At 43.8% G+C, this 12500-nt stretch overlaps 1 protein-coding gene across 9 annotated transcripts in view; it reads left to right on the plus strand.

Annotated features, from left to right (window-relative positions):
- LOC143288361 (uncharacterized) overlaps window positions 1–12500 on the plus strand; it is a 28200-nt gene that overhangs the window by 3099 nt on the left and 12601 nt on the right. For all 9 annotated transcript variants that reach the window (XM_076596754.1, XM_076596746.1, XM_076596749.1 and 6 more), the window contains 6 exons: window positions 1605–1739; window positions 2849–2989; window positions 4212–4315; window positions 5496–5641; window positions 8569–8714; window positions 12107–12263. In XM_076596754.1, coding sequence (XP_076452869.1) covers window positions 1605–1739; window positions 2849–2989; window positions 4212–4315; window positions 5496–5641; window positions 8569–8714; window positions 12107–12263 — 829 coding nt within the window. The remainder of the gene's footprint in view (window positions 1–1604; window positions 1740–2848; window positions 2990–4211; window positions 4316–5495; window positions 5642–8568; window positions 8715–12106; window positions 12264–12500) is intronic.

The raw sequence follows: 12500 nt of genomic DNA on the forward strand, positions 1-12500 counted from the left end.
AAATTAACCCCTTTGCTGCTGAGGAGCACGCTCGTCAGTGAAGGGCTGCCACCTCACTGAGATAAGACAGAAGCCAATAGGTTAGGTTGTCAGTCACCACTCTGTATTTAGGCTTCCTCCTCTATCTAGTTGGGACTGCATTACTTTGTTCAGCCAACATCGATTACGCCATTGATAATCACACAAAAAGTCGCAACGCCCTTGAAGGCTCATACCACACTGATCTCAGTTCACCAGGGTTCAGAGGTCATGGGGTTAAATTCGTTATCACATAGCAGTGAGCCATGTCTGCCCCTTCTCTCTCTCTCTCTTTCTGTCTCCCTTTCTCTCTCTTCTCCCTCTCTCTCTCTCTATCTGTCTCTCTCTCTCCATCTCTCTCTCTGTCTCTCTCTTCTCTCTCTCTCTCTGTCTCTCCCCCTCTCTCTCTCCTCTCTCTCTCTCTGTCTCTCTCTCTTCTCTCTCTCTGTCTCCATCTCTCTCCTCTCTCTCTCTCCCCCCTCTCTCTCTCTGTCTCTCTCTCTTCTCTCTCTCTGTCTCTCCCCCTCTCTTCTCTCTCTCTCTCTTTCTTTCTTCTCTCTCTCTCTCTGTCTCCCTCTCTCTCTTCTCTCTTTTTCTCTCTCCCTCTCTCTCTGTCTGTCTCTCTGTCTGTCTTCTCTCTCTCTTCTCTCTCTCTGTCCCCCCCTCTTTCTCTCCTCTCTCTCTCCCCGCCCTCTCCCCCCTCTCTCTCTCTCCCTCCCTCCCCCCTCTCTCTCTCTCTGTCTCTCTCTCCCTGTCTGTCTCTCTGTTCCCACCGAGTCGTTCTGACATCTAAGGCTGGGCATTGCTGGAAAGCGTGTGCTGTGTGGATTCGTCGGAGAGCGTGCATCACTCGTGTTGCTGCCTGTTGTCATGGAAACGTGACAGCTGTGTGTCCGTGAGGAAAATGTTTTCCGCATCATCGTAATGACACTTCACAGACTGTCCACGAACGTCGATCTTTCTGTTCTGTGTGTGTGTGTGTGTGTGTGTGTGTGTGTGCGCGTGTCTGTGTGTCTCCGCCTGTCTGTTTCTCTACGTCTCTCTGTGACTTTCTTTGTCTCTGTCTGTCTTTCTGCCTGTCTCTGTCTCTCTGTGACTTTCTCTGTCTCTCTCTTTCTGTCTGTCTGTCTCAGTCTCAGTCTGTCTGTCTCTGTCTATGTGTCTCTGTCTCTCTTTGTCTCTGTCTCTGTCTGTCTGTCCGTCTATCTGTCTGTCTGTCTGTCTCTCTCTCTCTCTCTCTCTCTCTCTGTGTCTGTCTCTGGGTATCTGTCTGTCTGTCTGTCTGTCTCTCTCTCTCTCTCTGTTGCCTGCAGCTTCCCAATGTGTGCGAGTGCGTATGTACATGTTTATGTGCGTGCACGTGCTTCTGTGTGCGTGTGTATGCGTGCATTCATGTGTGTGTGCGCGAGCAAGCGAGCGCGTGTGTTTGTACGTTCATGCACGTGAGTATGCTAGTGCGCGTGTGTGCTTGCACAATTCTGGTTCAACAAAATTAATCGACTTACTGCTTGTGGCTGTGTGCGCCTGAATGCGTGCGTGCGTGCGTGTGTGTGTGTGCGTGTGCGCGCGCGCGTGCATGCGTGCAGCTGCAGACCCACAGACAGACCCAAAGAGCACGGACGACCCGGTGCTGGGTATAGAGGGGAAGAAGTTCTCCAACCGATTCTCTAGAAAACCCATCAAAATGTCCACCAGGAACCACCCGGCTGCTGGAAAAAAAGGTGGGTCATGTTTAACACAGTATGGTGTGTGGGGTGGGATGGGGTGGGGTGAGGTGTGTAAGTGTGTGTGGAGGGGGGATGTATGTGTGTGTGTGTTGGGGGTGGGGTGTGTGTGGGGGGGCGTGGGGGGGATGTGGGTGTTTGTGTGTGGGGGGGGGAAGGATGTGGGTGTATGTGTGTGCGTGTGTATGTGTGTGGGGGTTGGGGTATGTATGTGTGGGGTGTATGTGTGTGTTGTGTGTGTGTGTGTGTGCAATTTGCGAAGTGGGGGAGCTTGGCGCTGAGCCAGCTAAGCTATTCAGAGGGATCCGCCCAAACAATGCATGCACTAACTTTGTATCTTGATATCCCAGTGTACACTGGCTAAAGAGATGAATAAAAGTAAATTGCAAAGGAATCCACCCAGACAGCCCCCAAAAATGATTGGAGAAGGTCTCTCCTTTTATTTCGTCAAACTTATCATCATTCATAAAGATTGAATATCACGCGAAATTTCAAGAACAATTTCAAACCATTCTGTAGTTTGATATAAATTCCAACTGCCCACATGGTTATTGAATACATCTCTATCTAAATCGATATCTTTTTCTTTCTTTTTTTTTAGAAAAAAAATTATACAACTCAGCCCAGCATTCTCCATTACTGATGTGTTGTGCTGGAAATGTGACATGGGAATGTAGGACATATTTTTTTCTGCAATCGCGCATCGACTCACATGTCATTATCGAGTTAGGTGTGGTTATGAGAGAAATATGAACATGAGTTCAGCTCTTTTTTTTATGATTTTAAAAGTGATTTTGACTCGTTTTTTTGGCAAAGTTGTCTGTTGTGAATGTTGGCGATGCGGGTTTGCGCACGCGTTACTTTTATAATGTGGCTCGTGCATTGTGCCGGTGCGATTATGTATGCGCGTGTTGTTACGAGAAAGAGTGATGGTGCGCGCGTGTGTATGTATGTGTGTGTGCACGCATGCGCGCTCACTCATTATGTAGTGTGTGCACATGCAATCATTCGCCCGCTGCATCCGTGTGTATGCACAGTATCTGTGTAATGTATGTCATGAAGAGTGTAGGTGTGTGATGTGTGTGGCTGCACGTGCTTCACGTCAGGTGGTGCGAGCAGCGAGGACCTGTCGCACCCGACGGTGAGCAAGAGCAACCCACAGCGTCAACAGAGCGCTGCCCCCGTGCCCAAAGACCTCATGATCAGCTACAGCCATGCAGACAAGGACATGATGATCAAAGTCAGGGGTAGGTGTACCCGCTTCAGAGGAGTGTGGTGTGGCATGGTGGAGTGCAGCGGTATTGCCCGCCTTCCTCTTCCTCTCCCATTTTGCTCAGACAGGGGTATAATAGTGCAGTGTTGTTGTTATCGTGATGATGATGAAGATGATGATAATGATGATAATTATTGTTATTGCTGTTGTTATCATTATTCATAGGGAATCATCGATGTTAGGTCGCCAGGAAGCCACACACCAGAGGAGACTGCACTGCTGCTGAGTCACTAAGGTGGTGTTCAGTAGTGCCTGTTCTGATTTAAGCGTCCTTAGGACATCACCCTACTAACCCCCCCCCCCCCCCCCCCCCCCCCCCCCATATTGACGAAAACAATAGCTTAGTTGCGGAGCTAGAATGAGTGAATATCTCTCCCGGAGTGATTACTATTACCATTACTGTTACCATCACCCCTGCCCTTGTTGTTGTTGTTGTTGCAGTTCAGTTTCAGTTTCAATAGCTCAAGGAGGCGTCACTGCGTTCGGACAAATCCATATACGCTACACCACATCTGCCAAGCAGATGCCTGACCAGGAGCGTAACCCAATGCGCTGTTGTTGCAGAGAAGTTGGAGCAGAACAGAATCACAGTGTGGGTGGACGTGTCCGGGTTATTAGTATTATTGTTGTTATTATTATTATCGTTGATAGTAGTAGTATTGTTGATATTGTTATTATTATCGTTATTATCCCTGCCCTTGTTGTTATTGTTGTTGTTGCAGAGAAGTTGGAGCAGAACAGAATCACAGTGTGGGTGGACGTGTCCGGGTTATTAGTATTATTGTTGTTATTATTATTATCGTTGATAGTAGTAGTATTGTTGATATTGTTATTATTATCGTTATTATCCCTGCCCTCGTTGTTATTGTTGTTGTTGCAGAGAAGTTGGAGCAGAACAGAATCACGGTGTGGGTGGACGTGTCCGGGTTATTAGTATTATTGTTGTTATTATTATTATCGTTGATAGTAGTAGTATTGTTGAAATTGTTATTATTATCGTTATTATCCCTGCCCCTGTTGTTGTTGTTGTTGCAGAGAAGTTGGAGCAGAACAGAATCACAGTGTTGGTGGACGTGTCCGGGTTGTTAGTATTATTGTTGTTGTTATTATTATCGTTGATAGTAGTAGTATTGTTTATATTGTTATTATTATCGTTATCATTATCCCTGCATTTGTTGTTATTGTTGTTGTTGCAGAGAAGCTGGAGCAGAACGGAATCACGGTGTGGGTGGACGTGTCCGGGTTGCAGGCCGGGGTGGACTTCCTCAGCAAGATCGGGGAAGCCATCATTGACGCCAAGGTGACTGCGTTGTATGGAACAGAACAGAACACACAGAACAGAATGTATGTTCCCGCGAAAACCTACATGGCGGGGTAAAAACGGCCATGCACGTAAAAGCCCACTCGTTTACATATGAGTGAACGTGGGAGTTGCAGCCCACGAACGCAGAAGAAGAAGAATGTGTGTGCGAGGGTCTCATGAAATATTTTTTGGACGGGTGGGTTGGAGGGTATGACATAAAAAGTATAAATAGATATCGCAATATAAGATTTTCGGAAAATCTTATACAAACTTATACAAACACAAGCTATCATTGACGCCAAGGTGACTGCATTATATGGAACACAACAGACAGAATTGAATATGTGTGCCAGGGTCATGAAATATTTGTGGGGTGGGTGCGTGGTAAGTGCAAATACAGATTGATTGAAAATCTAATGCAACCTGATACAAACACAAGATATTGTTGACGCCAAGGTGACTGAATTATATGGAACAGAACAGACGGAATAGAACAGGTGTACCAGTGCCTCATTAAATATTTGTTGGGTGGGTAGGTGGGTTGGACATGTAAAGTACAAATATATATCAAAAAAATCGTTTGCAGACTTACACAAACACAAGCTATCTTTGACGCCAAGGTGTCAGCATTATGTGGAATAGAACAAACAGAATGGAATTTGTGTGCCAGGGTCTTATGAAATAATGGTGGGGTGGGTGGCTGGGTAGGGCATAAAAAAAGTACAAATATATATATATATCGAAAATATTATGAAAACAGAAGCTATCGTTGATGCCAAGGTCATAGTAGTATACAGAAAAGAATAGATTGAAAAGAATGTGTCTGTGTGCCAAGGTGTGTAACGACATTACGGGGGGTGTGGGGGGTGGGGGTGGGGGTGGGTGTAGTACATAAGTAGCACAAACATGATTTGAAAATCGAATACAAACACAAGCCATCGTTGACGCCAAGGTGACTGGATGTAGAACAGAACAGAACATGTTTTAATGTCATGTGTACCAGGGTCACAAAGAATACTTCGGTGGACAGTTAGTAAAAGAAGTACGAATATGAATTAAAAATCATATGCAAACACAAGCCATTAACGTCAATGTGTGTGTGTGTGTGTGTGCGTGCGTGCGTGTGTGCGTGCGTGCGTGCGTGTGTGTGTGTGTGTGTGTGTGTGTGTCTGTGCAGCTGTTCATCTCCCTTCTGAGCATCAACTGCGTGCAGTCCCGGTACTGTCAGGACGAGCTGGCTCTGGCTTACGTCTCCGACACCGGCATCTTCCCTGTAGCTATCGAGGACCCCGCCAACTTCAAGTCCAAAATGGACACTGGCATGTACGTTGCTTGTCTGCCTGTCTGTCTGTATATCTCTCTCTCTCTCTCTCTCTCTCTCTTACTTATTGATGTCATCTACTTCCCCTGAAGTTGTTCGCAAATTTTCACTATTTCTATACAAAGCTTTCAAATTCAGAGAAATGGCTACTTCGTGAAAATGCTGTATGTATTCTTTTGTTTGTTTTTTTCTTTTATTGTTTTATACATTGAACTGTAATGCAGGTATATTTTTGTTTGACTGTGTTTATTGATGCTCACAGTGTCGTGATGTATTGTTTGTAAAATAATGGTCACATTCCCCTTCATAAGGGGCCTAGGCCTATACATGAATAAACCATCTCTCTCTCTCTCTCTCTCTCTCTCTCTCTCTCTCTCTTATAGTGAGAACGTTCGTGATTTTTCCTTGTTTTTGAGTGTAAGGCTTTCAAACTTTGAGAAATAGCCACTTCGTGAAATGAATATAATTATGCTTTGTAATCTGTATATAAATTATGCTTGTTTGCTTATGTTGTTTTATTGAGTTCACAATGTTCATGTTAACCCCTTCACTTGGGGCTGTGGCCCGTATGTGAATAAACCATTCCGTTCCGTTCTCTCTCTGTCTCTGTCTCTCTCTCTCTCTCTCCTCTCTCTGTGTCTCTCTCCCTCTCTCTCAGAAGCTAACCCATTTGAGACTAATTGATTGTAGATGGCAAGAATGGAATGCTCATGTGCAAGAAAGTGATAGATTTCATGTGTATTATCAGATCAACTCTTTACATTGTGTCCCAACGTATTTATCCATGAATTTGGCAAACCATTTAAAATATGTCATGACAAGATTTAGGTTTGGGCTTTCAGATATTGCAATTCATCATTTTCGATACACACAGCATTGTGATCATGATCTTATTTGTCCATTGTGCACAAATGCAGAAGAAAACGAATTACATTTTATGTTTTGTTGTCCAAAGTTATGTGAACTAAGGTATAATTTCATACCCCAGAAATATTACTCTCAGCCTTCTATGTTTAAACTAGTTTTGCTTATGACGTCACATCATGAAGAAGAAGTCAGACAGTTTGCAACTTATCTACACAAAGCATTCAAAATCCGGTCATTTAGTTGTTCCTGATTATCAGTCTAGGTATTGTTTTGTTTTATTGTATCATATACTGTATGTCATAATGTTTTCGAAATAAGTTTACACACCACCCCTTCATAAGGGGCTAAGGCCTTTTTTGAATAAACCATCCGAATCCGAATCCGAATCCGAATCCCTCTCTCTCCCTCCCTCTGTCTCTCTCTCTCTCCCCCCCCTCTCTCTCCCCCCCTCTCTCTCTCTCTCTCTTTGTGAAAAGAGTGAATGAGTGAAGCAGGTAAATCAGACAACTGGTAGTTAAGTATTGGAGGGGAATGAGAGAGAGAAAACTATGAGCCTGCAATGGGTGGAGTGGTGGCCCAGTGGTAACGCGTCCGCCTTTAGAAAGCGAGATAATCTGAGTGTGCGTGATCAAATCCCACTTCCCTCTCCCCCCCCCCTCCATCACCCTCCCCCTTCCTCAGCTAGACCTTGAGTGGTGGTGTGGGCGCTAGTCAATCGGATGAGATGATATAATCCAAGCTGCCGTTCGTGGCATGCACTTAGCGCACGTTAACACAAAATCCACGACAGAAAGAGACTGGTCCCTGGCAAAATTCTGTAGAATAATCCATAACTGTTTAATCAACTTTAACTCACTCAGTACGGCCAGTCCTCTCTTCTCCTCTACACAGACCCCTCGGATGTCCGGTGGGTGTCTGAATGACCCAACCTTTAGCTTCCGTCGTCAGAACTGTGGTATTCTTTGTCAACATTCACGTCTTCAGTATAAGAGCCTTCCACTTGCAATATTTTGATGATGGTAATTGGGGTGAAACGCTGTTAACGTCGTCTCTTTAGCCGTTCGTATGGAAAGAGTTAAGCAAAAAATTTGCAGACAGAAGAAACAAAAGAGAGGGGGAAAAATGAATGGCGCTGCACTGTGGCGACGCGCTCTTTCCCCAGGGAGAGCAGCACAAATTTGAAACTGGAATATGTTGTGACAAAAAGAAAAAGAAAAAAAAAGTGATGTTATGCAATACTAGTGGAGTGATGGCCTAGAGGTAACGCGTCCGCATAGGAAGCGAGAGAATCTGAGCGCGCTGGTTCGTATCACGGCTCAGCCGCAGATATTTTCTCCCCCTCCACTAGACCTTGAGTGGTGGTCTGGACGCTAGTCATTCGGATGAGACGATAAACCGAGGTCCCATGTGAAGCATGCAACTTAGCGCATGTAAAAGAACCCACGGAAACAAAAGGGTTGTTCCTGGCAAAATTCTGTAGAAAAATCCACTTCGATAGGAAAAACAAATAAAACTGCACGCAGGAAATTTTTTTTTTTAAATGGGTGGCGCTGTAGTGTAGCGACGCGCTGTCCCTGGGAAGAGCAGCCCGAATTTCACACAGAGAAATCTACTGTGATAAAAAGAAATACAAATACAATACAATACAGTACATCAGTTTCTGTCTCTCAAGGAAGCGCCGCTGCGTCCGGACACATCCAGATACACCCACCACATCTGTTAGGCAGATGCCTGACAACAACATAAACCAACGAGCTAGTCAGTGTGTATGCATATATATATATATATTTATACACCCATCAGCGTGGATTTCGTCAACAGAATTTTGCCAGTGGACAATACTTATGTTGCCATTGGTTCTTTCCTTGTTACGCCAAGTGCATGCTGCACACGGGGCCTCAGTTTATCGTCTCATCCGAACGACTAGATGCTCAGTTTGATTTTCCAGTCAAACTTGGGAGAAAAGTCGGAGAGCGGGATTCGAACTCAGACCCTCGCGGACTCTGCATTGACAGATAGATAAGCTTCTTGGCCAATCTTCTACCATCTCCCTTCCCAACAGGAAACTGCAGCTTGCCCGTTACGAGTGGACTCTGCTGGGCAAGGACGACTTTGACGAGGTGTTCGACACACTGATCGACAAAATGAAGGCCGAGCTCAAGAGAAGGAAAGAGCAGGACGAGTCAGAGAAAGGGAAAGAAGGGAAAGGTAAGTTTGGTGTAGTTTCCTTTATTTGGGACTGCGGCTTATTCCAACTTTAACATTGTCATTTTCTCGAGTGGAAATACTTTGTCTACCAATACCAAATTTGGCTTAAACATAGTAAGAAAAAAATCTTCACAGTCATACCAATAATAGGTTTTAAGTCTCCCGAATTAAGCTGTATTTCCAGATCATCAGCGGTTTATTTCGTTGAAATTCGTTCCGAATTTTTTTTTTTTTTTTTTTTTTTTTTTTACTACTACCTCTTTTTTTTTCTTTTTTTTTTTACATTATAGTTATTATTTATTTATTTATTTGTGTAAGCTTATCTATTATTTATTCACCTTTTTTTTTCTTTTTTTTTTTTCCTCAAGGCCTGACTAAGCGCGTTGGGTTACGCTGCTGGTCAGGCATCTGCTTGGCAGATGTGGTGTAGCGTATATGGATTTGTCCGAACGCAGTGACGCCTCCTTGAGCTACTGATACTGATACTGGGACTGCGGCTGCTGTTGGTGAGAGGATGAGAGAGAGACAGAGACAGACAGAGAGAGAGAGAGAGTCATTCTCTTTCGTGTCATCGCTTAATGGACATTTCAGATTGCTGCCATTGTATGTTCCATATCAGTAATGATGGACCGCAAATTCAGAAATGTCTGATCGGAATATATGTCCTAAATGTCTATCCATGAGAGAGAGAGAGAAAGAGAGAGAGAGAGAGAGAATATGTACGTCTGTGTGAGAGAGACAGAGAATACGTCTGTGTGTGTGAGAGAGAGAGAGAGAGAGAGAGAGAATACGTCTGTGTGAGAGAGAGAGAGAGAGAGAGAGAGAGAGAGAGACTGTGTATGGTGAAAAAGAACATAAATGGCTCTGTCCCTTTCCAATTACGGTGTGACCCAAGCAGGAATGGGCCGACCAGTGCGCAACACAAGAAAAACGTGCCCATACTCGAGTCCCACCAAACTGCAGCAACCCAAACCTTCCTCTTTCTTTATTTTTAGGCCGGCCCAAGTTGGAATAAGCCAAATTTCTAACATCACATTCATATTTTAAACATGTTTTTAGGCCAAGCCAAATTGGAACGTGCCAAATGGTTTTCCTCACTATAATCCTTAAAACTTTTATGTTAAGCCGGCCCAAGTTGGAATGGACCAAATTTCTGGCATCACTATTATCTTTAGAACTTCCTTTTTTGACTCACTTGTGAAAACAAAGTGAGTCTATGTTATAACCCGGCGTTCGGTTGTCTGTGTGTGTGTGTCTGTGTCTGTGTCAGTGGTAAACTTTAACACTGTCATTTTCTCGAGTGGAAATACTTTGTCTACCAATACCAAATTTTGCTTAAACATAGTAAGAAAAAAATCTTCACAGTCATACCAATAATAGGTTTTAAGTCTCCCGAATTAAGCTGTATTTCCAGATCGTCAGCGGTTTATTTCGTTGAAATTCGTTCCGAAATCCGAAAATTCTAAAAACCGCCTACTAGAAGGTAGGTTGACATGACCTCGTTTTTCTTGTTCACAATTAAAAGGAAAGAAATACAAATTCTGGGCAGAACACATACAACGATACTAACTACACCAATATTCCAAAGTGGACGCTGAATTAACTGGAATGAACATAAACGAAAAATTGAATTGATCGTTCTCTCAGCCCGTTGTAGACTGGTTCTATGCTTACCATGTGCTTGAAGTGGTAACGTCTCCTATACCGCCGAAATAAAAGAATAATCAAGACATACAAAAACACAAAAAAAAACATGCTTTAAACAGTGTTATTACGTCAAATGTATTGACGTTTATTTATCGCATGAAGAAGAAAACAACATTGCTGTAATATTACATTTAGGCGAGTGACGTCAAATACGTCGCAGCAGTGGGCATTAGCTTGCTTCGGAACTGAACATGCATCGTTCGATTCCCCTCGCATACCTTTTTTTTTTTTCTTTCTTTCTTTCTTTTCTTCCAAGCTTGTTTTATATGTCATATTTAATACAGGACACTTTCTAATGATTTTTTTTTTATCACTTTTTTTCCCTCCTCATGATTCCTTTACTAGATAACGCGAGAAGAACAAGTGAGTCTTGAGGGCTTTGCCTCTTGTTTTAAAACCTTTTTTTGGCAGCCCAAGTTGGAACGAATCAAATCATTGACATTATGTTTTAGAACGGCCCAAGCTGGTACGGGACATTTCGTTGACATCACGACCATGTTTTGAACTTTTGTATTTCCAGGCCGGCCTAAGTTGGAATGGACTAAATTGTTAACACTGCAGTCATAATTTAGAACTTTTTTCTTTTAGGTCAGCCTAAGTTGGAACGGGCCATTTCGCTGACATCGCTATCATCATTTGAACTTTCGTTTTTTCAGTTTCAGTTTCAGTAACCCAAGGAGGCGTCACTGCGTTCGGACAAATCCATATACGCTACACCACATCTGCCAAGCAGATGCCTGACCAGCAGCGTAACCCAACGCGCTTAGTCAGGCCTTGAGGAAAAAAAAGAAAAAGAAAAAAAAAAGGTGAATAAATGATAGATAAGCTTACACAAATAAATAAATAATAAATAATAACTATAATGTAAAAAAAAAAAAAAAAAAAAAAAGCAAATAGATGTAAAACATTAAGACACACATTCACATATACACCCACACATGCATAACGTTTTTTCAGGCCGGCCCAAATTGGAACTGGTCAGGTCGCTAACACCGCTATCATCTTTTAAACATTTTGGAAAATATTTTTTTTAAGGCTGGCCCAAGATGGAATGAGCCAAATCACTAACACTGCTGTCATCTTTTGAAACTTTCGAAAAATATGATTTTTAAGGCCGCCCTAAGTTGGAATGGACCAAATCGCTAACACCGCTATCATCTTTTTTATTAAAAAAAAATAATAATAAAAATTTAGGCCAGCCCAAGTTGTATTGTATTGTATTCTATTGTATTTCTTTTTTCGTCACAACAGATTTCTCTTTGTGAAATTCGGGCTGCTCTCCCCATGGAGAGCGCGTCGATACACTGAGAGCACACCCATTTTTGTGTGTGTTTTTTCCTGCTTGCAGTTTTATTTGTTTTTCCTGTGGGTTTTTCTACAGAATTTTGCCAGGGACAACCTTTTTGTTGCCGTGGGTGCACACGGGAACTCGGTTTATCGTCTCATCCGAATGACTAGCGTCCAGACCACGACTCAGGGTCTAGTGGAGGGGGAGAACATATCGGCGACTGTACCGTGATTCGACCCAGTGCGCTCATATTGCCTCGCTTCCTAGGCGGACGCGTTACCTTCTAGGCCATCACTCCATGGCCAAGCTGGAACGGGCCGAAATCGCTAGCGCCGATATCACCTTTTGCAACTTGTGAAAAACATGGGGGGTTTTGGGGTGGGTGTTTTTTTTTTAGGCCGGCCCAAAATGGAACGGGCCAAGTCGCGCACTCTGCTGAACAAGACCCGAGAGAGCGAGGCATCGGCCAGGGCAGACGCCACGGGCATTGACATCATGCCGGAGAAGTTTTGGAAAGACAGCTTCAGTGCCGCTGATGTCGTCGACTTCGAGCAGTCAGTTTGAACAGCTTTTGTTTGTTTGTCCCATGTGTGTGTTTGTAGGGGTGTGTGTAGGGGGGTAGGGGGTAGGGGTGGGGCGTGGTGGGGGGGTTGTGTGTGTGTGTGTGTGTGTGTGTGTGTGTGTAAAAAACCTTTGTTAGTTCCGTGTTTCTTTCGTTTTGTTTTGTTTTGTTTTTTGTGCGTGCGTGTGTGTGTGTGTGTGTGTGTGTGTGTGTGTGTGTTTAGGGGTGT

Source organism: Babylonia areolata, chromosome 12 (genome assembly GCF_041734735.1).
Source record: "Babylonia areolata isolate BAREFJ2019XMU chromosome 12, ASM4173473v1, whole genome shotgun sequence".
Classification (NCBI taxonomy): domain Eukaryota; kingdom Metazoa; phylum Mollusca; class Gastropoda; order Neogastropoda; family Buccinidae; genus Babylonia; species Babylonia areolata.